Raw genomic sequence first — 25,937 nt, forward strand, 5'->3', positions numbered from 1 at the left:
ATATCAGTACAGTCCGAGGTCAAGTTAAAACTAACTCAGGAAATACCCAGTCAATGTACTGGAGATTTAGATAAATCTGTTTAAATATAAGCAAGAGTTCTAGAATGGGCTGTTCCATGAAATAAAAGTAATTTATTTAACTTACAAAGGAAAAACCAAACAGTGACATTTACCCTTCCTTCTTTTCATACTTCTCCTACTTCACAGGCTGCAATTTAAAATCACCTTTGGAGAAAGGTGCTTTTTATTCTAGTATATCTTACAATACAGCACAGACATCAAAATTTTCATTGGAGGAATAAGACAATTTGTTAACATTTAAATACACAGACATCCATTCCAGTCCTTGAAGAACATGTTTTTTGTTTACAACAGAAAAATACATCTGACAACAGTAGCTAGTTATGTTACAAGCAAACAATATTGAACTCTGCATAGTTTATACAATATACTCTGGTAATAACGTAATTACCAGTTTTATCCACTATTTACTAGCTGGCCACATAAAGCCTGACATTCATCTGAAATGTGGCATTATATGTTCCATTGGTATTCTCTTAACAGCTTCATTTAATGAAGTATTTTCTGGACAAATGATTTTCAAAACTAAAAGCTGACTAGAAAGATGGATGTCTTCACTACAAACATTTAATTCTTACAATACATTCCTAAAGTAAAGGCAGGTGTCCAATAGAAAACATAGCTCAGAAAGAAAGGAAAATAGTGTGCAAATTAAACCCCACCGCATTTAAAAATGTGTTGGTGTGCAAGTTACAGTATCAACTGTGCAATAATACTAACTGGGGAAAAATCTCAGCATAAAATGATACATCTCTCACAGTACGTCCTTGATTGCACGTTCCACGGCGCTTGCGTCCATTACACTTTCTGCAGAAATCAAATACACTTGAGTACCCTTAATTAAAACTAAACTATTTTACAATGAGAAGTTGTACACATGCTTCATTTAGTGGGAAAATCTGGAATAAAAGTCATCAGAATCACGTCAGAAATGCTTACTGACTTGTAGAGCCACAGTGCTTGTGAAGCGACTGACAACTGCCAGCATCTTTACAACACTCCGTAAATGCAGCTTGTGGGTCACTGAGCAATAACCCCCCCACCACCACCAACACCGGGTTAAATTCCTCATTTTTACAATCCAGTACATGCATTTCAACCCCAGGGATCCTTATGGGCATATTCAAAATACACCTGTTGTAAAAGTGTTGGTTTTCTCCCCATAATAATGCTGCAGTAACCGCTTTGAAAGGAAACACAATGTTTTCTTTCCACAGTGCATCTCACTGTGGTTTTAGCTACTTGAAGGGACATTCTAGAAACCAGGATTAGCTCACAGAACACTACAGAATGTCAAAAATGCCTGAAGGTACATTGAAAGCATTGGGAAGGACCCTCATTTTCAGTGTGCCATCTGCTCCACAGGAGAAGATACGATTGCCTTGCACAGTCTCAATCTGGGTGACACCAGCACCAATATTCCTGAAAAGGGATTGCTTAGCATGTTCGTTTTTAAATGAATGAATTAAATTGTAGCCAGTCAGTCTCCACACCTGTATCAAAAGAATGACAAAAGGAGATGAATATTAAAGATTTGTATTTTCATGACTGAAGTTTAAGATTCCTGGCTGCTCTAAACCCTATTCAGCAAAGATAAAGGATATTTTTTGTTGCCTCATTACAACAATTACTACAAGTCCAAGAGTCTCGAGAGGCTCCTGATGCAGTGTAAGGCTACCTTACTGTGGACCAGCTGGGTACTGGGCAGGGTGAAGCTTCCCTGTGTTACCTGATCAGAGTCCTCCTCCCAGCTTCCCCCGTGAAAGCTGCAGAAATGGACAGGTGGCATTTTCATCCAAGATGACTACTGTCAGCTTTCCAGCAGCTGGAAATGCTTTCCTGCTAAGGAATGCTGCAGAGAGTAAGCTGCACAGTTAATAAGCATGCAGAGTGGTAGGAGGCACAGCTGCCTGTTGTGTCCTAAGTAGCAGGAGCCTCATCAAGGCCAGGCCATGAAAGCCCTTATTAAACAATCCTCCAGCTAAAAGGAAAAAAAACTGTATTCACCTTCCCTTTACCATGTTATATTTCCTTCCTTTAGATTACAGGTAAAAAGCCCCTTAAAACAGGGACTGCATTTCTGGTTTGGTTTCTTTTTTTGGTTTTGTTTGTTTTCATGTTGGTGTTTGTTTCTTGCTACTCTGACATCTCAGTAGCTGTCTGGAGCTACAGCATCAGGAGAAAAACCAGAACTTGGTGATACAGAAACTGTACACAGTGTTGAAGTTGCTGAGCGCCCCCTGTGTTACAAAGTAATGTCCAACGGCAAAGCCAGAACATTTTTAAGAGAGAGAAAAACAAAGGTAAGATTTCAGAACCGTGCACTTTGCTTTATCCACTTAAATTCCATCTCACAACCTTAAAAAGACTCATCTTTAGTGGAGGAAAAACCTACTTGCTTTAGAAGCGTCCCAGTGTGTTTCAGTTGACATTATAACCGTAAAGCAAGCAGGCTGTACATCAAGAGTACGTTTGGGGTTTGGTTTTGTTTTGTTATTGCATTCATCTGGCTATTTACCTATGACAATACACTGCTTCAGCCAAACACCCTCGTGCAGAACCCAGCTCCTCCATCCCTTACCTTCATGTTGCCTTCGGCCGAGCCCGTAACAAAATAATCCTCAGAAGGATCCAGTGCAAGGGCCTTAACAGCTGACTCGTGTGCTTGGAAGGTGAAAAGGATCTGCCTCTGTCTGATGTCAAAGATGCAGATATATCCCTTCCTACCTCCAGAAATGAGCAGTTGATGCTTGGGTGCATACTGTAGTACTGTGGCACCGTGGTCATGACAAGTGAAGGCTGAAGAAGAAGGATGTCAGAATTTAACAGATTTGAAACTGTAAGTAGCTCTCAATCTTAAAATGCATTTCTTCTATAAATTGCTATCTGAATATTTTCTAACTTTGCAGACACATTCCTTCATATGGGTAATGTCAGCTGACAGCTTATTGCTCTCATAAGAGATATCTAGATCTAATGCATAAGAAAGCATGATATGCAGTCTGAGTTACTTTAGAGTACAGGGTCATACCTGAATTTAAAATTTGAGAAAACATAAAATTCACATAAATTTTATGTATGTATTTTATATATGTCCGAAATTTGCATAAAATATGAAGTTCAGGTAAATTCCTCATTTAAAAAAAGTATAGCTGATCTTGAGCAACCTGGTCTAGTGAAAGGTGTCCCTGCCCATGGCAAGGGGAGTGGAAAGAGATGATTTTTAAGGCCCCTTCCAACCCAAACCATTCTATGATGTTCTTTCTTCGTATTTTTCTATATAGAGCAGATAACATCATGCTAGAGAATATACAGAACCAGGCTGGTGCATGTATTAGTGTGCAACATGTACTTAGACCTGCTCCCCAGTATAAGGATGTCCCCTTGCCCCAAATGCACACACAAGCTCTATTTTCTTAGTCAGTAAGAAGCAGAGGTTTAATTTTCACCACAGTACTTACCATGTATAAGACTGTTACCAGATGAAACCAAGGTGTCCCAGAGGCACACATTTCTAAGGGAGAAAAAGCCAGAAATCATTATGAGTTATTGCTAAGAGATCCATGGGGTGGCATGACTCCAAAAGTGCTCACATTTTATGTCAGTCTACAAGGTAGAACTGAACAAGGAGCCCTTGACACTCTCTAGTCAGTGGAGAGCATCTGCAAAGAACAAAGAGTTTTAATTCTTTGCTCTTTTATGCTTCTTAGTGGAACTATACCTTCCACCTTTAAAATACGTAATAATCACAGGTTGTGTCAAGAAATTATAGAAGTTATTCTTTTCAGAGAAAAAGAACTATCCTGCTTTGCTGAACACATTTCTACCCCCAGCAACTGCATGCTGTCAAAGTAGCTGCATTTAGAATACAACTTGAAAAAACTGATTAACTATTGACTTCTCCTCACAAATGAAACTTGGGAAACAAGCAACTGAAGAAATGATATTCAAAGAGATTACCTGGCAAGTTCAAGCTGTAACAACACTTAGAACACTGAGCCTTAAAATGTCAGCCACAGAGCTTAGCAAGTTAAGGGAGATGAGTAACTAGTTTTGAAATTCTTCATTGTTTCTTTAAACACACCTGTTATCATTGGATTGTCCCGATGTAGCAACTAAACTTGAAGAGGTTATAAATGCAAAGTCACTTGTGGTTTTACTGTGGCACTGCCAACTCTATTAAAAACAAAACAAACAGAAAAGTGCAATCTTACCAGTTATTGTTTGCATCAAAAGTAACGACTGTCAGTCTGATGTCAGTGATAGCAAAACACAAAGAGTCTTTGAAACAAAGCTTAAAAACTGACAGTTTGAAACTGAGAATGGAACAATGGATTAAAATCCAGTATAAAATGAAAAGATACACAGTAAGTGACAAAGAACAAGTCCACAGTATAGTGTATGACAACAGTTGAATTTTAAATTAACCACGGTCTTCATGTACTGTTAAAAAGCAGTGAAATGTATTGAAGAATGTATTTTTACTAAGTTTTGGGGTTGTAAAGTCATTACTTGTGACTCTGATTTTTAATTTAAACAAGGGCAATGCTGAAGTAGTATTTGTAATTACTGTAGCTTATTGTTATTGTGCAATTAGTTTTCCAAAGATGTATCACTGAAACTCGTCAGTTGTTTTGATAAAGTATGCCAAGCAAAATCAAATATGTCTCAGTAAAGTTGTATGCTCTGGGCCTGTCTCAAGTTTCAAAGACTTTGATAATAATAATAATAATAATAATAATAATAATAATATTCTGTTTACTTACCAGGTAGGGCTTAGGATTCGAGGTGGTTTGGTTTACTTGCCAAATACTTAGGAAACCTTCACCATCAGCAACACCACACTGCAAAGAACAAACTGCATTTATTAGCATACATAGTGGTGACTGGATGCTTAGTGCATGATCATAAACTGCTGACTTCAGGAAAAACCCACCTGAACCACCAAACCTTTGCCTGCAAATTGAACAGCAATAAAAATGATGGTCAAGTAAAAAAAAAAATTGGTTTGGAAGCCAAGTGAATTCAGTGCTAATTGTTTAATGATTATTTAATGATTGATGGTCTCCTGCATACTCAGTTCTTTTCTGGAGATGGAGAAAGCGTGGAAGCTTATCTTTCAAATCCCAGTGTTAGATGCTAACAAAGGCATCATTACTCCATGACTCTCCTTGAAAATGCTTAAAAAAGGAAGATGCATCAAAGCATGATGAGAGCAATTGTGGAAAGACTGTATTCTATCATAAATGGTAAAATGACTGAGCTATATTTATTAACCAAAATGAGTAACAATCCATATTGTATAGTCCATGCAGCATGTTCTGTAAGTATTTCACAAAATATTTTTAGAAATATTTAGAATTATTTTTTGTATTTTCTCTTTTTAGTTGAGTTTCACAAGTCCTGCCTGAGTGACCTTCATGTGAAGCACAGCAACAACGAGTACATCTTAATTTCTGACTCAATCTTGAGTCCCACATAATGGTAAGACTGCAATATCTCAAAACATAATCAAAACACGTTTTTAGAATAAGTTTAAATTACAGACTATGCCACCTGAAAAGAGATATGCTGAGAAATACTTTATATTTCCAGCTATTTCACCTTTGCTGTTTTATAGCTATGTACAGTCATGTCCAAACTCCTTTAATTCACTTTTTATGACTTTTAACTATAATGAAGTTAAATACTTTGTCAATAAAAATGCAGACAAGACCTGCTAAAATAATAGAATAGGCAAAAAACTGAAGAGGTGGGTATTCCTTCCAATTTCTTTCTTTCTTTCTCCACTCTTTTTGCTGTATCTCATATCCCTCACAGAGTCACTTCTGGCCAAAGCATCTGTCTTTTTGTACTCTTGCTGCTCTCCACTGTAGTAATTTGAAAAGGTCACCACATGGGAACACAGATTTCCGAAGAGGGAGAATAAAAAGCGTGAAAATGCAGCAATTAGGATATGGGATAGCAGTGTGAAGCTGAGAGAAGAGAAAGGAGAATAAGGGTCAGGGTTTATTACAAAGCTCCCACATGCAGCCAAAATGCACAATACAATACCACCATTCTAGGGCATCCTACCAGTTCTGCATGGCACTGGTTAAAATTGCTTTAGAGGTCGCAGCACGACCAAATGATTCCTTATGAATAAAAACCTCAACCCCTCCAAAACCCTACGTGTTGTACTCACCTTGTTTCCCTGGGCATTGAAATACATCCTGGTCACCCTGGCATTCCCAGCCTGCCGGAAGCACACCAGCTGCTGTGGTCTTGTCCATTCGAACATTCGGACACTTCCATCTTGTGCTCCTGTAAGATCTAACATTAAAAGATGATCATTAATAGTGCAGTATTTTGTAGAAAATGATCAATTCCATACTAGTGATTCACTTACAATACTGATGGACTGGATGTGAAGCCATTCTCTTGACGTTATTCAGATTTCTTTTAATCAGCTTTATATGAAACAAAGAAATATTAAAAAAATTTATTGAGCTAACATTATTTGTATGGTCCTACAATCAAAGTTCCCATAAGAAAGAACACCCAGATTGTCCCATTATTTTCTCTATCACAATAATTCTGTGCCACAGTAGATGAGAAAATGCTTAATTTGGCCTTCTTTGTGGTCAGGTCTTGGTCCCTGTTGGCCTTTTATGTCAGTACTGGATTGACAGTATGATGACTAATGCACACTAGGTGTCTCTACTAAATAACACACGATGAAAGTCATGCTCTCCTGAGCTGCACACACAGAAGTACTCACCACACCAGCTCCAGTGCTGGTTTGCCCAGTGCCTAACCAGGGCATGGATGGAGATGGCTGTATCTGACTCACTCCAAACGATGGTGCAGTTGAAGGAGCCAGCGTTGTGGTAGAACCACGGAAGTCAACATCATCGGAACTGTAAAGGAACAGCTCTGCTTCAAACAAAGGCTTCTGTGCTCCTAATGACCTTTGCTTACTTGTCACGAGTCTAACAGCAGTGGGTAGAGGAAGTGACAATAACGAGACTATAAACTGGTAATTCCTGCACTTATGCAGTACAAATCCTTTCCACGTGGCCCAAATCTACCCATGTTTAACCTCAAGAGATGATCCCAACATAAGAATGTAAGCGTCCTTGAGAAGAATATTGTTGGGCTGCTCCTGACCTGTGTGTGCAGCGTGCAGGGAGCCAGTCCAGAGGAGTGCTTGCTGCAGCTGATGCATTCACAGCTCTCAGCACAGTAATGCAGGGACAGGAACACCCAGCACCAGCTACCACGGCTGCCTCCACACTGCACTGGTGCAAGGGAACTGCAGGCTGTCCAAGGCAGCACTTCCTTCATTACCTTATGCACCACATAGGATTCTACTTTGCCGTGCAGTGCAAACGTGCCTAAAGGCAGTAATTATTCTCTTGCTTTCCCTCACTTTCAAACCAACCTGAAACCTACTGAAGGAGAGTAATTAACATTTTTTGTATGCTCCATTTGTGCTTACACAGGTACTATAGATGCAGCCTCGCAGAAAATCAAACTCTCATTAATATAACCACAAAGAAACAATCCTACCTTTTAGACTCTCTGTCATATTCTTCCCCAATCCATATAAATGACTGAGCAGCCAGTAGAGCTGAAATATCAAGTTCTTGAACGTCATGTGTAGATGCCAAAACAATTTCATTGCTGTTTGCCTATGCAGCACAAAGACAAAATTTATACTAACTATAATTAAGATCTTTTATTATATTTCTTGTAGCATTTGAGGCTTACCTTGTTAACTGCGAATGCCATTATCATATCTGATTCTTTGTGAATGATTTTTGCTTTTCCTCCAGGGTAGCCAAGATCTGCTTCAACCTACAAAACATTTATAAAAGACTTCAATTAGCGTGAACATCCATTTTGTAGCGGTACATTCAGAGTGCAAAAATCTATACAAAATTCATGCAAGAAAAATTCAGTGGCCTTAGCATTGTTTCAGTAGCTAAACTTTAGACTTCTGATACTCTTTGGTGTTCTATAGAAGCCAAAAGTGGTATTTGAGTGTAAGAAACACGAAGTTGTGTGTGCAACACTATTTACAAGGTGTTCACTCATCCCAATTATCAGGACATCCGAAGTTAGTCCACGGATTAAAAGCCTGTCACACAGACTACACAGAACACACAGCTTCTGTTAGTCACATTAGAAAAGAAAAGCCAGTTCCACAGAACTTTTGAGAATGTGCTAGAAGTTTGGGAGAAGGGATACTACCTTGTTTTTGTGATCTTCTGCTACGCAGTTTTGTTTGACCTGCTCCACACGATCTTCTACAGACTACATAACATCACACAGTCACAAACACAAAACACATGCACAAACAAATATAAAAAAAGAATGAAACATTCCAAACTAGATTTTAAAGGCCACTCTGTCAGTAAATGATGACAAATGTATTTTTAACTTTTTATAAAAGGCACAGAAACTAAGACAGGAATCTAAACAAACTCACTTAAAATGTAATGCCTCCTAGATGAACACAAAATGTATGATATAGTAAATAAATGGAGGAGTAATACACACACAAACTCCATACTTACAGGAATTCTAAAAGATATTAAATAATCTACTTATTTCCCACGATATTTATGTGTTGGCTTAAATTTTCAGTTAGAACAGAGCAGTTGTAACCGGTACAATTTGTAAAGCCCCATATTATATATTACTATATAATATTACTTTTATATGTATATATTACTCATGCATATATACATATACACAAATGAATAGCACATTTAAATTTCTTTTTCAGTATGACACACCAAAAAAAAAAAAGAATACTCAAATTTCTTTGCTTATTACTGTTACTGCAAATGTTCTGTTTATTAGGACAGTATTCAAATACATGAAGATGAGATACGTCTTGTTTAAAAACATTTGGTTCAATTGATATCCCAATCAACAACATGATAGTCATGTTGATTTTGAAAAAAATCCAAACACTGTTAAATGAGAGAAACTGAAATGTCAATGAAAAATGGGAAGAAAAATTAAATACTGAGGAGACTGAGGAACAGTTATAACTGAGCTTTCTTTTTAAAAAAAAGTTACATCCTTTGTTTACCTCACTCTGCTTTCTTTTCTTTGTGAATATATATCTTATGAAAGTCTCCTGAAGAAGTTCTTGCTTCACAAGAAAATGCCAGAGCCTTTTTGCTGGAAGAGCTGAGTAATCCTTTGATCTGGATAAAGCAGAAGAAGGAAAGAAACACAAAATATCCTGAGTTGGAAGGAACCCACAAGGATCAATGAAGTCCAGCTCAAGTCCAAGAATTCCACCGTGTGTCTGAGAGTGTTGACCAAACACTTCTGGAACTTTGTTGGTGGTGCTGTGCCCACGTCCCCAGGGAGCCTGTTCCAGTGCCCAACCACCTTTTGGGGGAAGAACCTTTTTCTCATTACCAACCTAACTCCTCTTGACACAGCTTCAGGCCATTCCCTCGTGTCCTGTCACTGGTGACACAGAGCAGAGATCAGTGTTCCTCACGGGGAAGTTGTAACTGCAGTGAGGTCTCCTCTCAGTCTCCTCCAGGCTGAACAGACCAAGCACTCTCAGCTGCTTCTCACATGGCTTCACCTCCACACCCTGCACCATCTTCACTGCCCTCCTCTGGATCTCTCTAATAGCTTTATATCTTTATGATACTGTGGTGCCCCAGGCTGCCCCAGCACTCGAGGTGAGGCTGCCCCAGTGCAGAGCAGAGTGGGACAATCCCCTCCCTTGCCCGGTTGGCGATGCTGGCCGTGATGACCTCCAGGACGTGTTTGGCCCTCCTGGCTGCCAGGGCACTGCTGAGTCATTTTGTGCTGTTGACTCAGTTGTATTTTAATATATTGAGAAAAGCAAGCTATTTTTGAGTTGAAAACACAGCTCACTATCTGCATTTACAGACACCTCCAGGCATGACACTGTCTAAACACAGAAGGATTAGCCTTAAAAGGACCTTAGTACAACTGTCTTTCTCCTCCCCCAGACATCTGCAAGTATTATACAACTCTTTTCTTGCTGAGATAGGGTAAGAGAAAACTGCTACTGAAGGAATAGTAAAACAGGTTGAATAGGGTGTTCCCAGCAGCAGCCACTGCCCTCGATTCCTCCAACCTCTGCTCTTCCCTCATTTTCCTTTCTTGCTGCAGCTGTGAAAGTGCAGCAGAGTAAGTAAAGGCTGCTGCAGGAGACAGGCAGCTGCATAAGAATGAACAAAGGGATGTGCAAGAAAGGCTTCTGTACAACATTGGCTACTAGACCAAGAGCTAGACAACCTTGTTTGGCTATTTAACATGAGGAGGAAATACTCTTTAGAATTTCTGTGATCAGAGAATGTGTTTTTGCTAGGAAAAAAAATACTTACTTGAAGGGCGTGTTTTCAGGTTCAATCATTGCTTTATTGCGGAGAATCGCTGGTCCTGCCCCTACACCAATCTCACTGGGGTAAGTATTGATGTAGTTTGGTGGTGGGCCTTCAAACTGGTCCATTCTATCTTGAAGAATCTGTTCCCAGTGTTCTAAATTTTTTATTACAGCAATGCCCAATGGAGATGTTACAGGCAGATCTAAACAGAAATATTAATAAAGTAAGGCTTTAAGAAAAAAAAATTACTGAAGTTACAGTGAGTATAAAAACCCCATAATAACATAACCATCCAAAAAAACTCTTGAAAGGAAATGCACATATTAGCAATTGTAATAAATAAGGTAGTTAATTATTTAAATTTTAAAGTTAGAATTAAAAAGCAAAGTCTGACAGAAAGCCACACATACAGACAAATAAAATATAAAGCAGGATTTAACGTACCAGTGAATTCCAGACCAGCAATGGGAAAGAAGTTCTTAATGTTGTGCAGAACTAATTTTACCATTGTCAGATGTAGAAGAGCCCAGCTGTATGAAAAGAATAGATTTAGTTGTGATAAATAAATATTAAGAGTTATCTACAGAGTATTTTTCTTCTTCAAGCAAATTCCCAGGTTAGAAAAACACTGTAGAAGGGTTCTATTTCATCTGCACCTCATTTAAAAACTACATGCTTGAATCAGCAGTCTAAGCCAGAATTTTAGAGCTGGCATTGTGGTACCTTATGTTGAGTCTTAAAAATGAGGATGGGTGTTTCTTATTTGTTTTCCACTCCCCAAAAATCTGCAAACTACACAGCTTTGACTTCCTAATCCCTTTTTTTTGGCAAGTAAATGGGGAACTGTTGCTGCGATGAGAATTTGTCACTTCCGTGGCCACAGATAAATCTACCCACAGTATTAAAATTATTTGACTTACATTGGATGGGGCAGAAGATCCGCATTTTTTTTTAAATTTGGAAGCAAAGGTAAGCATATGACATAATTATTCCAAAACAGTGACAATTTCTGCTGACCTGTAAGAATTGGCATCTGTGTGCTCCTGGATCTGCACATCAGAGAGGAAAGCGTCGTCCTCTTCCTCATCACTGTGAATGCTTTCATCAGAGTCGTATATAACACCACTGTCTGATAAAGGGAGAAAGGGCTGCAATGCAAAGTAAAAGTCTGCTATAAAAACAATCTTCTCATCTCTTCATATTCTCTTACTTCACTTACGACTCTCACAGAATTTAAATAACAGCAATTTAAGCTATGAATCCATTTCCCTAAAATATAAGGAATTACCAAGGGGAAAAGCATTCATCACTATTATTGACAGGAGGCATATTTTGAAAGTGAATAATAGACTTTTAGGCTCTTTGTCTTTCATCATGATGATAATATTCTGCATCTTACTACTAAGAGCACTCAAAATTTTCACTTTATTTTTGTCCTTTAAAAATTAACAGAAGAAACAAGCTTTTATGAACTGTAACTTTCATTTTCCGTCTTAAATTACCTTGGCCATAAAATAGTCCCACATGCTGAGTTCTGGAGGAATAAACTTTTCTTTGTAAGAGGGTCTTTCTGCAGGTACAGGTGGTGGCACATTGCTGTCTTTTACTGGCCTTCCTGGCACCAGCATTCTCATATTAAACCGACGGCGGTGTTTATCCATCTCTTCTGATGGAAGAGGAGGTGCTAAATTCAGGTAATTAAAAAAGCTGATATTAATATTGCATCTTTAAAGTGTCTCTATTTTATAAATGAAGCAACTAACAACCACTCTTATTGGTACTAATTTCTACTGGTTTAGAATCAAAGCCAGCCTAAATAAAGTAAGTGTAATCACAAAAAAGTGCCTTTATGATAAATTCAATAACTGTGACTTTCAGACATTGGATATATTATGAAAAATATTTACTTTACATACATTTACATACTGGATTAAGTTCTCAGGAGATGTAGCTTTTAAAAAGTCTTTTAGCTGAAAAATTTCTCAAGAAAAAAAAAGAAACTCAGAAGCTTTGTTGAGAAATAAACTAATGTAGAATATCACTAAACAGTACAACTAGCAGTTACTCAAATATAAGTCAAGGAATTCTTAGGATAGCGAAGAAAATCTGAATAGAAAGGCAGGTATTTTGAGAACTGAAGTCTACTTTAAAGTGTTATGATTTAAAATGCCTTAATAGTAATCAAAATATTAACGTGGAATTTGTTTTTCAAAGTGTTATTGGCCAGGCAACACTGAAGATCACACTTACTTTATAACAAGGGAGCTAGGTATTTAACAACTATTCTTTTCATCCAGAAAAGCCACTACCAACACTCATCTACACTGCAAGTCTTTACAAACCTTCGTTACCATCCTCTGAAACATCAGAAGCTGTAGCAGCTTGAAGGTTAAAGGAAAACAGAATACATCTCAAATGAACATGACTTATGTAAGTTATTCATACTGTCACCTTATGAAAAGAACTGCCATAAGTGAGTTTAAGTTATTCTGTGAATGACTGATACCTGTTGTGCATACTTGTAATGGTCCAATGCCTTGTCACTGTTTTGTTTTATATTCTGGAGAGGGAATGTCTGATTTTTGCATAAGTTTTGCATAAATTGGTGATTTAAAAGTCTGCGGGACGTAATTTTTGGTATTGCTGAATCTTATCAGAAATGGTTGTATCTGTCTTTGTCTTCAGAGTTGAATCCAATCTCTCACTTTTGCTTTTCCTCATGCAGATTATTAGCACTTACTCATCTGTCTTTGTAAAAATCTGGGGTTTATCTGGAGCTAACATATGCATGAGCTGTTTTTCTGCCAGACAAAGCTGGTATTTCTTCTCTGTGGACTTGTGCTAGGTGAAATCCTACCTTGCAATTGAAACTGATTTCAGAAATGCTGTTTCCAGGTTAATGCAGTCGTTAAACAACAATACTTACTGCACATACAAAACCCCATAGGTATTAACACTCATTTACACCACCTGTTTTTTTAAATGGCTGAAACTTCTGAAAAATGTTATAAGTAAGCACCTAATATTTCTATTATTAATATAATAACTATACAGCTTTTATGACAAATTCAAAACGTGCTGGGTTTCCTAACAGAGGACATCTGCAAGGCTATTACTTGTTTCCGCTTCCTTAGTTAACATAACAATTTTCTTGCCAGAATTTTGAAACTCTGCTTGCTTGGTTTCGGTCTTTAAAAGGAAGGAAGCCTCTCCTGCTAGGTTACTAGAAGGCATGCAGTGCAGAGCAGCAGCGTGGCCTTTGGGGAGCAGCGTACCCGGGATGTTCTCCGACTGCCGCCGCGGCTTCACGAGCAGCTTCACGCCGCCGCCGAAGACAGCGGCCCACATGCGGCTGTTGAGGGGGTGCGCCGCCAGCCGGAACAGCTCGTTGCACGAGTTGGTGGCGAGGGCGTGGATCAGGAGGCTCAGGTACACGGCTACCACAGCTTCACACAGCAGGATGTTTAACTTCGGCTGGTCTTCGTCCTGAGCTGAACTTAAGAGGTTGATAAGTGAACTCACGCCTGCAAAGAGGAAAAATTCTGGGATTAAATGGACAAAGAGAAGATGTTTTACCTCTACACTTTATGGTAAACACAAGTAGACACATGATGCTTTTATTCAGACAAAACACATTATTAACAGTTTTCTTAAAATCATCGTAAGATCAGAATTACAAAAAAGCCTTGTTGGGTCTGGGACTTTTGCACTGCACTTCCCTGCAAATACTAAGGGCAGGTCAGCATGCATATGAAATTCCTGCACCAGTTCCATGGTTTATGCTAGTACATCAGAATTAGCTGCTTCGATAGCTACACCAAGTACAGCATACACGTAGGACAGCACTGTGGAGACAATTAATAGAAGTAGCATTGCTAGGGGGTTAGGCAGACTGGAGGAAAACATTCTGGGATGACAAATTGTCATTAAGTTTATCCTTAAGATCATGGGTCTCTTCTTCAAGCAAGATGTTTGCCATGTAGAAAATTTATTTTTATTTGTTTTAATACATGAAAAAGTGAAAGGCTGTTACTATTTTGAGAACTAAGTTAGAAACATCTATCACTGATTTCCTATCCGCTATTTCCTCCCTCATGCAGGACAGTGAAATAATTCTGGCACATGGAGCTGGTCCAATGGAGCTAAAAGTAACCTTATTTTAGTCTCACCAGGCCACTGAGCAGGAGATGAGTTTGGAGTTGCGTGCTCTTCAATGCTTTCTGTCCTCAGTCTGCGTCGATCACTCAAAAGCAGTCCTTGATAAACCATCCCAGTAAACTGATTCGCTTCTGTTTGACTGCTACATACAAAAAAATTCTTTTCTGATGAGAAAGTGAGTGTCCCAAGTGAGAGTGACAGCATGTTTTCCTACTGTTTATTGAAAAACCCTGAATGGTTGGTGTTATTTTATCTGCGTAAAATGGATCGGACATATCAAAGTTAGCTATGTGTGATATGTATCTTTACCCATATGCAAACATTTAATCCCTTTTCAAGTCACATGCAGGAAGAATTTCCATTTAGAAAGAATTTCCATTTAGAAAGAATTTCCATTCAGGATACACAAAGTATACTGCAAATGAAAACTTCCCTCTTTACCTGTAGCTGTGGCTGTCACATAGTGCTTGATAAATGGATGCAGAAAGTGAAGCTGCTAAAGAATGAAGTGTGTACACCTAAAATAAAGAGAACCAATAAGCTACATGTTTTATACAAAAGGTGAATAAAATACATTTCTTTCTAAAGAATATTGGAAATGTGTTCTGCAGGACTGTCCTAGCTTTTAGCTTTAAACCAAGTGCAAGTAGTAACTGAATGTTACTCTAAGTTTACAATAGAGTGCTTAGAAAATCACAACTGTTTTGTTCAAGATAATTTGATGGCAGTCAACACCTTCTAATATTATGTCAAGATAATTAACTTGATTCTAATACAGAACAGCCACAGTAAATGAGCATACTGAAGCAGTGATTAAGCATGTCCTGTTATGGTAATGAATTTGATGGAATGGTTCCTGGAAATTGTACTATATAACACTGCAGTTCAACGTAGTAGTAGCTACTCAATATGCATAAAATACAAAAAGTTTTTGTAGTCATTATATAATAGTTTTATCTAAAATCTCTTTTTTTTACTGCAGTTATGTGCTTATAAACTCCGTTAGCCTCCAGATAACAAAATAACTGGTTCTGCCCCACAATGCAGCAAAACCAGCCCAGTTCTTAAAAAAGAGGAAATGCAAGGATTTCTTGGAAAGTTCAGTGAAATCTGCAGTGAAGAAAATGGTACTTTCAAACTGTTAAAAAAGCAAACTTACTTAAACCCACCCTGTGCTCATTCCTATATTTTCCTACTATCTTTCCATTTCATCAAACATTAGGCCTTAGATTAAAGCTATGAATTACCTTGACATCTTCAATATTAGGATGTGGTGGCGATTTCATCTGCACAATAGTGTAAAGTATATCATGGATGTGGTTGTTTAAGTACAGCACAGGATTAGCTATCACAGTTTTTGTGGATGCTATGCTTGCAGAAAGCAATGGTAGTGTTGTGGGTAATGGAAGAGGAGACTGAAGTTGCTTTACAGTAGTTTCCTGTTTAAAAGAAAAGATTGTATTTAAAATTACTGCTTTGAGAAAAAGATAGAGATAGTTTTACATTTTAAATGTATTTCCCAGGCCATTTATCCTCTTCTACTGCTGTCTACTCAGTATAGACAAGATTTTACTGTCAAAAGCAAGTTATTATTTACTATAATAAGGTTCAGACCCAACAGCCAAGTTTGCTGGAGCACGTTTTGATTTCGTACAGGAAGAATATTTTCATGTAGCTCGCTAGGAAGTGTGGAGATTGTCTATTAAGAAACACTAACTAAAAGTGTACTTGCAGTAGCACAAGTTGATACAACAGTCACTGGTCTGAGTTTAGTAACAAAGCCAAATTTGTACTCCTCTGAGTTTCTCAAGGGGAAACAAACAGAACTTTTTAAAATTCTTAAACATACATTCTAAGCCAAGTACCACCAACAGCAGTCTGTTGCCCCTATTTGAAACAGGAGAAATCTACGACTAGAGCGTGTTAAAAGACTTGCCCAGTATCAGATTATCTGCTGTAGCTCAGTGTAGTAATTAACAATTGCTGTAAAATACCGCTTTTTGTATGAAATGTAGAAAATGCCATAACAGAGTAAAAGAGAGCAGTACCCTGTCAGACCTGATATTATTTGTTGAGCCTTGAAGCTAAGACCCCATTCCTTGTAGAGGTCTAGGAATGAGATTTTGTTTTATTTCAGTAAGTGTGAATTTTATTTATTCCATAGGTACCTAGAATATTGTGACCAAAATTACATCATAGTAGTACACATACAATGCTGCAGCTATAGTATAAACAGCAACATTTATATTCCATAGTCATAAGTAGCCTGATCCTCAGTGCCACATAGCAGATTCTTCAGAACCAAATAATCCATACTGGGAAAAGCAGTGTGCTTAAATACCAAATTCTTTCTCCAAGAACATTAAAGTGATTGTGACCATGAGACTTGCAGAACATTAGCAGCATCTATCTAGACACAAACTTAGGCATTTGACATAACTGACATCTAGAACTGTTCACATTCATCAACAGAAAGGAGTTGAACTTGCTTTACCTGCTGTGACTCCTGCAGCAAGAACTTCAGCTCCATTCTCACAGATGCTAAACCTCCACCTTGTGCCCCATGAAGACTACAGTAACTGAGAAAAACTCGGAGAAGTGCTTGGTTCTTCTGCAGCCACCACTTCCTCCTCTCAGCGTGTTCTCGCTTTGCCTGCAACCTCCTCCTTTCGATCTGGTGCCGTTCATAGGAGCCAATGTCTGGCTTATCCATAATATCTTCGGGGTCAAGCAGATCCCCATTTACTTTGGTATATGTTTTACAGTAGTCTTTGTCCCCTGCGTCGTGGTTGCAGATTTCATGCATAGCAGCAATCTCTTTTTCCAGCCAGTTGTACAGCTGAAATCTGAGCTTTCCTCCATCCACTTCATAACCGGTAGCCAAAGTCCTCAGTTCAGTCATTAGGATTTTCAAACAAGCTCTGAACTTCAGTTGCTCAGCAATAACATCAACCTCAGTGTCTCCTGCCTCAGGAACCTCCCCATGTGGTGTTTGAGCCATGCTGGTGTCTGAGGTCCTCTCATCTTCACTCTTAAAATCGGACTTTTTCATCATTATCCCAACATCCTTGTCTTCTTCATCTGACCCATTTTTGTCTTCACCCCAATCAAGAGTAAGAGGCTCATCGTCAAATTTTACTGCTGGTTGACTCCAGTCAAATTGTGCTGAAGATTCAACAGTACTCTCCAAACCAAAGGAAGCTGAAACGGGTTTTGACCAGTCTATATCACCACTTCCAGCACCATCCTGTAGGGCTTTGGAATCTGAAGCATCAGCCTGGATTGAAGGACTGGATGAATCCTTTTCTCCAGCTACAGTGGACTTTTTTCTTATTTTTGGAATTTTGGAAAGGACTTCAAGAGCTAGTACAGGGCAGCCCACTTTAAAATGAGCATTTGCAGTAGTGAAGAATAATTTTCTTTCTATAAGATTAATTTTATCAACAAAGCTTTTCTCAGTTTTTAGACCTAAGGTGGCCAGAGTTCCTTCTGGTGAGCTGAAGTATCTTCGGATGAGCAAAGGGTGGGTCCGAAGATAGTTGTAAAAACTGAACACGACAGGATTGCATGATTTGACAATAACTGAGGAAATAAACAGACATGACATGTATTGAAAATGCCTTTTAGATGGTATTACTCTGTTTTGCAGTTATTTCCTGCACTAGAGATTTACCAAAACACAAAAACAAAGACAATTTTGGGTCTAGTTACGAAAATAAAATGAAAGAATTACTTATTCATCACAAAAAGAATAAAGGTATGAGCTGGATGAGTAGAAAGATACCAAATTCTCTCATTTGCCTCGCAGTTACATTGCAGTCAGCTAAGCTAAAAAGCAGCTGAGATGATCATCCAGGTAGAGATTTTCCCAAGGAAACTCCCATAGGGAATATGAAACCTACGTAGGCACCTGTCACTTAACACTAATCTTGAAGAGATGGGATAGGAAATCCTGCTACAATACTGCTAATTCCAAGAAGCAAGAATGAGAATTTAAGTGCACTGGAAAAAAGACCAACCAGCACTCATTACTAGAGAAGTATTGTAAGGAGTGCCAAACAAAGACAGCTCTCCTGAGCTTAGCTGAGAGCAGGAACTAAGTTTGGTCTTAGAGGGTTGGAGACAACCCTTGGAAAAAATTGGAAACAGATATTTATATTGTTTTAAAGCATTGCTCCCACTCTTCTTTTTCTTAATAAGTTTGCCCCATCAGATTAATATTTTTTCCCTTACCTGGGTTTTCATCATCCTCTTTAGGTGTTTGTTCCAATAACGTATCCAGTGCTCGTGTGTAATCTTTCATTATCCAGTATGCAATGCTTCTCAGAAATGGATCAGAATGCAACTTAGTACAGCTGAATCCAGTTCCATCCTTCTGGCAACCCAAGATCTTTTCATAGAGAATGGAGGTGTACGTGACAGAGGTTTCAAACTCTGACTCATACAGACGAGCAATGACCATAGCCAACTGGATGTCTTCCATCTTCTCAAGGCACACCTATGATAAGCAGAGGGAAAAGGTTGTTTTATGAGGGAAAGGGAGTTCTATAAAATAAAGTGAATAGCAATATATGTTTACAGAACATATAATTTTTTTTCTCATCATATCTGTTCTTTGAACTATAAATTAATTTTCGGGTCAAAAATGTGGTATGTGAGTAACATTTTCTTCTGTTTGGAAAGAGGTGTACTTTTCTCTATTTTAGGGATTTTAATATGCATAGCAGTACATAGCATTAAAAAGTTAATATGGCAGAAGATAAAGATGCCTATTTTAATCTAGTAGAATAATTGCACCCTCCACTTTAATGTTATTACATCACTGGTAAGGTATTTTTCATATCATCATGTGCAGAATTACACCTCTGAGGGAAAATACATTTTCAAGTGAAGACAAACATACTGTAAACAAATAGGCAGGACTACTAAAGGTTCCCTAACTCCCATCCTCTCCTGAGAGACACTGCTTAGCTTATGATCCTGCTCCCACCTCCCTTGTGGCAAGCAGCATCGTAGCCTCCACTAAAAAGGGATCCCAGGGCTGCTTTAGAAGAGAACTCTGACTTCTTTTTTTACTTAATGTTGTATCAGTAGGTCACACAGGATAGCTGGAGGCCAGAAGGGTCACAGCTAGTACTCCCAAGAGAGCTTCCACTGAGGAATGGTGTATCTGAACAATTATTCTGGCCTTCAAATCAGCTTCCAAGCTGCTTTTCACAGTAGTGTGGAGGTAAATGGTATGTCTGCAGGGCACAAGGGGGTCCTGTGTGGACATACCATCCCATTTGTGCTGCCACAATTTGTGGAAACTTCATCAGAGAACAGCCTGTGAGGATGCAGTAACACAGGTCAAATGAGAATCTGAAACTGAATTTCTCAAAAGCGGATACCTCTATAGCATCTTTTAGTGAACCTGCTAGCAAGAAAAATGCAGCTGACTGCTCAAAACGTTGTTTTCCCAACAAAGCAAAAGCATTTTTTAAAGCAGCTTTACGCCATCGGTCTTCATTGAAGTTGTGGCTGAAAAAGGCAGTCATCTTTTCATCATGCTGGGACCTGCATAAAGAAATGCAATGTATAGAGCTATTTATTATGTAACCTTAGCATACAGTCACTTGAACAACATTACTTGAAATTAAACTCTACTCTTGAATGAGTTCTGCTTTGCATTCCTGGTTCAATTAAGATTTAATCAAAGTTAGCAGAACTCACCTGAACAGACCCCACACCACTGCCTTTTTCTTCATAGCAAGGTAAAAAAGTGCAGCATCTAAGGCATCATTGTTCCTCTGGAACGAAGCTTTTGCAACCTGTAGTGAACAAAGCCTACTATTATCAATGAAAATATAAAAGCTGCTTTTAGCTAAATAACCTGTGTTCTTTGTCACAGAGGATGGCCAGGTAGACTGTATCAGCCCTACAAAGCAGCAAAGTAATTCTGAGAAGATGTTTTATTCCTGTGTAACAGAGCTCTACACTGTAAATGCTTTTAAGAGTCAGAAAAACAGCACTATTGCAAATAGCAACCCCTCTCAAGCACCGTGGGACATTAGGAGTGTGCAAATAAAAATATTTTCTTTAAAATTGCTACAGTAACTCATACTATTAGGTGAAATTCCTCTGGCAATTCATTATTTAAAAATACTTAAGCTAACAACAGTATTTCTTGAATGAACACTGTTTGGGTTTTATATAGGACTCTGATGTAATTGTATTTGATTTGGAGTACTAGGATAATTGTACTGCTCCTGGATTCTTTGATTAAGCTGTAAGTTTTAAAAATGTATTCTTACATTAAATGACTTGGAAATTTTGTACAGTAGGCACACCTAAGAGCACGGAGCTAGAATCTGTAACTGGTAAAATGTACCTTCTCGATGCACCTTCGGAGAGTGTTGATATTCCTGACCCACCAACCAATACCCATAGCTCTCAGTTCAGACCACTGTGGGTCTCCCTTCTGGATAGCAGGAATCATATTGATCAACTCCTCCTCAGCCTCAGAATGGAAGGCCCATGCAAAATGGCAAGTTGACAGGCCTAAACAATAACATAAACCAACATAATCCAGAAGACTAAGAGTTGTTAATAAGCAAATGCAGTATGTCAGGGATGCCAAGTGGGATCTCCAGCCCAAGAGCTGGGTACATCTGAGAGAGACCGATCCTCTCAACAGGAAGTAGGGCTGTTGAAGGAACAGCTGAAATATCTTTTTGCTTGTTACGGAGGTCCTCTCCTCAGTACTTTCATCATTTTCCAGTACCCCATCCATAAATGCACAAGAACTATATGTTGAAAAAATGAAGGTAAAATATTCTGTTATCACAGAAACAGACCCATTCTGGGTCAGAAACCTTTCTCTCTACTCCTTAGGTGGTAGCTTCTTTTATTTTCAGTATTTCACAACAGCATTTACTCAGATTGAGCAAAAAAAGAAAACCTGCTGTGAATAATAAAGTATTCTTCAAGATAAGATAAATCCATGCTTATGTAAGGAAATGTCTTAATTCTCCCAGCAGAAACAATGAATTACAATCTGTGTTTTATCTGGTTGGGGAATTTATTCATGCCTCAAACTGGATAGGTCAGAATCTTCTGAGCTATACTTTTTTTGCTATTTACAGTGCATGTAGGGAAGCCTACACCAAGCCTTTGCAAGATAATGGCCTTAATGGAATAGACAATCAACATGCAGCTAATAGAAACATGACGTTATAAATCGAAGGTAAGCAGATGCTGTGAGTGAAGCCATCCTTGCCCTGAGGGTTACCTTGGTGAAGCAGCTGGACACGGTACAGGGGAGGCAGCGATGTCAGCAGGCAGGTGTGCAAGCGCATGGCCAGCAAGTACCGCAGGCCACATTCATCCAAGGTATCTCTTCCTGTGCAATATAAAGTACACTTCTGAACAGGCAGCTGACCACAGTAGATCTATGTACAAGTTATCATATACAGTGTGTGAGGAATGGATGTTTCTAAGCTTGCTGAGAACCTGAACTACAAGTTATTTATTACATATGAATTACAAGTAGATACTCCGGCGAAGGGGAGCTACGGGCGAGCATCTCCGTCTTGCAGGGGCAGAGGGCTAGCTTTTATAGGGATACAGGGGGTAAAGGCCAATGGGTTACAAGGGATCTGCATAGGGTCTCCTAGAGGATTCTGGGTCTGACTTTTCTCGCCGTGACTAAAGAAGTGGTTGCCTTTCCAGGGAGTCCTGCTGGGCGATTATGCAATCTCAGCAGACATCCCTCCAGGGCAGTGGCTGGGCATACCCCACAGACACTTGTATTTGTTTTTCTTTTTTACTGTATCTAACCTGAATAACTGATGCTAGCTTTCAGCTTTGTTATCCCAAAATACCCAAGGACTAAGTTTACCTTTGCTGAGAAGAACAAGAATGTCAATTCAAGAATAAGCCAGTTACTAACCCGAGTAATTCTTATCTCTGTTCTCATCCAGCTCAGTGCTTGTCGTGGCCACAGTGTCTGCCAAAGCTACAAGGAACATCTGCTCCAGTCGAGTGAGGCCTGGCAGACTTGAGTGCATCAGGTGGCTTGAAAGGACACTGGCGTGTTCTCGGCCAAAGTAAGTTGGCCCATACTGTGACAGATTAATAACTTTGGATTTACTCTCCCTCTTTTCAGGCTCAAAATCTATAAAGTCTTCGGTTGTAACAGGTTGAATCTGGAACAGATCCGAGTACTGATCCTCTGTTTTCCTCTTTGCATGGTCTTCAGAGCCCTGAGGTATTTTAGAAGCTTCGTCAGAAACATAGGTGGCATCCTGATCTGCAGCAAGCAGTGCATAGAGGGGCAGTGGGGGAATTGAGTCTATCTCTGTGTAGTCTCGGGTACCATCTTTCCCTGCAGTGATGGTATCCTTGGCAGTACTGCCACTCACACTGATGGTGCGAGAAAGGTGGCGCTTAGGACCAGTCCCTTCTCCAGCTTCTGTGTCTTTGACTATTGCAACTTCTCCTGCAATGCATTTAACTAAATGTGACAGAATCGCTTTGGCTCGGCGAACTTTACCCAGGTCCATCAGTTCTAATAACTGGGTTGGATGATACTGGGGTAGAGTAGGTGAAAGAACATGAGCAGCTTCAAAGAGGCCCCCATCCTGAATTACAGTTGGAGTGCCAAAAACATCATCCACAATACCTGCCCCATCAATTACACTGGTCTTCTTCACTACTGCGCTTGTTTTAAATGGATCTTGTGTTGTTGAGTCTTCAGAAGTAAAAACATCACTTTCTCCATTACCAAACTTGACGGCGTGTTTCCACTGGGCATAAACGTGCATTTCACAGTCCATTCCCACCACCAGTATTCCATCTCTCACCCAGGACAGAGAGACAGGCAGGGAAGGAGTGCCATCCACAGACGATACCAAATCAATGGACCTGAGCAACACCCACTTTGACTTCACACCTTGTTTTATGCTCCCTCCTAGAGGCAAGGTGATGACAGCTACTCCCTCCTTGCTGCTGGATTGATCTGTTACAATCCCCGAAAGCCTTCCGTACATGAAGATGTTGGCACCCACTCCAACTGTCAGTATATGTGAGCCATCTTCTTTTGAAACCCAGTCCAAATGCACCAAATGCTTGATACTGGGCACCAGGTACTTGTCTTTATTCAAAAAACCGTCTGACTTACTGTAAACAAATAAATTACTATCCACACTGACCCTTGAGTCAAGTACACTTCCAACCTTAACTAAATCATCCAGATGAATTGTCTGTTCCAAAACCCACTCTGATCCTCCAGTAGACTCACACTCAAGTATACAAACATGCATGGAAAATTCTTTGGAAACAAACCCATTATGCTGTATGGGTTGCTTGTATGCTACTGCAAGACGTCCTGTGTAAGAGCAGCTAACAGCAACTGGCCTTCCTACTATGCTCACTGTACTGCTGTTGTCTTCCCCTTCATCGTTCATTAGAGGCCATTTTCTCCAGTGGTACGTTTCCTTCTCTTCAGTTTTGCTGCTCAGGTCTGTCTCTACAGTGCATCTCCAGAAGCGCACTCTGTTGTCCGAACAGGACGTTACTATCAAATACGGTGCGAGGCAGACCGGGTAGATTGATGAGGAACTCAAGTGACCTGAAGTCAGAACAAACACATTTACTTTTAGTAATAGGCAGTAGGATGCCTATATGATTAAGGCAGACATAACACTGCCTACCTACTGCGAGAGAACTTTACAACCTGGTGTTATTTTTTTGATTTGGAGTTGGATAAGGGCAAATAATATTAGGGCTGGTAACAGTCTTGCAGCTTGAACATTATCTATCATCTGCACTTCTGGTCACTAGTCAAAGAAGATAAACTGGAACTGAACTAATTCAGAGAAGGGCTGTTAGTACAATGACAGGAATTCAAAGCCCTAACCAGATGAGATTAAGGAAGTTAAGATTAGGTTTATATAGCCTACCAAAAGGAAATCTAAGAGGCAAAGGGAAAAAAATAACAGGAGAGACAGAAAGACAATCAGAAGAAGGTGTAAGTGCATCAGGTAAAAAATCCCACTATACCAAACACAGGAATGCTGACAAATGAGCAAGTGAGTGTAAACTGTTCATTAATAAATAAGACTAAAAGTCACATTTCCAACTATTAGAGGAGTAAGTTTCAGGAACAGCTTTCCTGTGGGGACTCCATATATTTATGGAAGAGTAATAGGACATGGGCATGATGATTTGAAAGCACCTTTTCAGTCCTGTGTTTCCTGTATCAGTAAATCAGAATCTTATAGGCTGGGGAGATACAATCCTATAAACTAGGAAATAAATCAGTGGACCAACTGTATAGAAAAAAATGTTAAAGTTACCTGCTGAAGGAGTTGCTCTTACTACTTCTACACCAACAGGAAGATCCAGGGGTTGGCTATACACAAGTCTGGAGCTCAGAATGAGTTTACTAGCAGTCTGAAGGTTAGCAATCGATGAAGATCGTGGAATGGGACTTATGCCAGGTGATACATCTGGAGAAGAATCCACAGTCTTCTGCTCAGGTACACTGAGTTTATTATCTACTAAAGATGCTTCAGTTGGTTTTGCTATGTAAAAAAATTTGCCAACAACGTTAAAATATTGTTTATAAGGGCAAGGCATGAATATCTGATAATCAAATTTATTTGTTTTTACAAGAGCTCAAGTTGCACAGAAAATAATTATATGATGTGTGCAGGCTGTGTCAGTTTTATTGCATACTGTGACTATTCATTTAAGGCATCCACAATATTCTGAAATACTGATAGTTTGAAATAAAGAAGCCACTGCTTAAGTGCATTACTCTATCAACACATTTTTATATTGTCATTGGTATAGAATGCAACCAATGTTTGTAAGAATTTTACTGCTTCTATTGCATTCATGTATTATTCTGAAGATTCTTGATTTTTAGGCTTCTGCTTGACAAAGGTGACACAATTTGTTCTGTAATAAACCACCAAAATTTGTTTTATCTTAAGTAATATGATAGAAATGTGTCTCTCTAAGAAAGTTACAATCACTCACTCACCTAAACAGGCTTGCACAGATTTGAGATGAAGATGCCACATTTGAAGAACAGAACAGCCACTACCATCTTTTTCAATTACTACCAGGAAGAACTTCTCTGAGAAAGGTGGTGGACGATACCCTGTAATTTAAATATATTATACATATAAACATATATATTCACATAGGGTAATGAAATTTATATTCAACCTAAATAATTTTTCCGTAACAAAAGATTCTCTAAAAACTATCGACAATAAAACCCCCATTTTCATCTTCAAAATAAATTGTTAAGATTATAAACCAAAATATTGAAAC

The 25,937-nt window shown here is 38.9% G+C and overlaps 1 protein-coding gene across 5 annotated transcripts in view; it reads right to left on the reverse strand.

The window, feature by feature from the left end:
* Positions 1-209: 209 nt before the first annotated feature.
* Positions 210-25,937, reverse strand: part of DMXL2 (Dmx like 2) — a 47,438-nt gene continuing 21,710 nt past the window's right edge. The window contains exons 16-45 of one of the 5 annotated variants that reach the window (XM_032122336.1): positions 25,642-25,761; positions 24,950-25,177; positions 22,543-24,222; positions 21,883-21,993; positions 20,983-21,152; positions 20,325-20,422; positions 20,003-20,168; positions 18,846-19,110; positions 17,107-18,194; positions 15,860-16,051; positions 15,054-15,130; positions 14,624-14,754; positions 13,730-13,978; positions 12,797-12,835; positions 11,957-12,138; positions 11,472-11,602; positions 10,899-10,984; positions 10,455-10,656; positions 9,167-9,284; positions 8,317-8,379; positions 7,834-7,920; positions 7,633-7,754; positions 6,842-6,980; positions 6,470-6,530; positions 6,266-6,393; positions 4,848-4,925; positions 4,166-4,257; positions 3,543-3,595; positions 2,663-2,880; positions 210-1,574 (exon numbers count right to left, since the gene is read on the reverse strand). In XM_032122336.1, the coding sequence (XP_031978227.1) occupies positions 1,365-1,574; positions 2,663-2,880; positions 3,543-3,595; positions 4,166-4,257; positions 4,848-4,925; positions 6,266-6,393; positions 6,470-6,530; positions 6,842-6,980; positions 7,633-7,754; positions 7,834-7,920; positions 8,317-8,379; positions 9,167-9,284; positions 10,455-10,656; positions 10,899-10,984; positions 11,472-11,602; positions 11,957-12,138; positions 12,797-12,835; positions 13,730-13,978; positions 14,624-14,754; positions 15,054-15,130; positions 15,860-16,051; positions 17,107-18,194; positions 18,846-19,110; positions 20,003-20,168; positions 20,325-20,422; positions 20,983-21,152; positions 21,883-21,993; positions 22,543-24,222; positions 24,950-25,177; positions 25,642-25,761 (6,584 nt within the window). In that variant the 3' untranslated portion in view covers positions 210-1,364. Of the gene's footprint in view, positions 1,575-2,662; positions 2,881-3,542; positions 3,596-4,165; positions 4,258-4,847; positions 4,926-6,265; positions 6,394-6,469; positions 6,531-6,841; positions 6,981-7,632; positions 7,755-7,833; positions 7,921-8,316; positions 8,380-9,166; positions 9,285-10,454; positions 10,657-10,898; positions 10,985-11,471; positions 11,603-11,956; positions 12,139-12,796; positions 12,836-13,729; positions 13,979-14,623; positions 14,755-15,053; positions 15,131-15,859; positions 16,052-17,106; positions 18,195-18,845; positions 19,111-20,002; positions 20,169-20,324; positions 20,423-20,982; positions 21,153-21,882; positions 21,994-22,542; positions 24,223-24,949; positions 25,178-25,641; positions 25,762-25,937 lie in introns of those variants that run through there. The other 4 variants (XM_032122337.1, XM_032122338.1, XM_032122339.1 and 1 more) reach the window with 4 other exon arrangements.

This window comes from Corvus moneduloides, chromosome 13, assembly GCF_009650955.1.
Source record: "Corvus moneduloides isolate bCorMon1 chromosome 13, bCorMon1.pri, whole genome shotgun sequence".
Classification (NCBI taxonomy): Eukaryota; Metazoa; Chordata; class Aves; order Passeriformes; family Corvidae; genus Corvus; species Corvus moneduloides.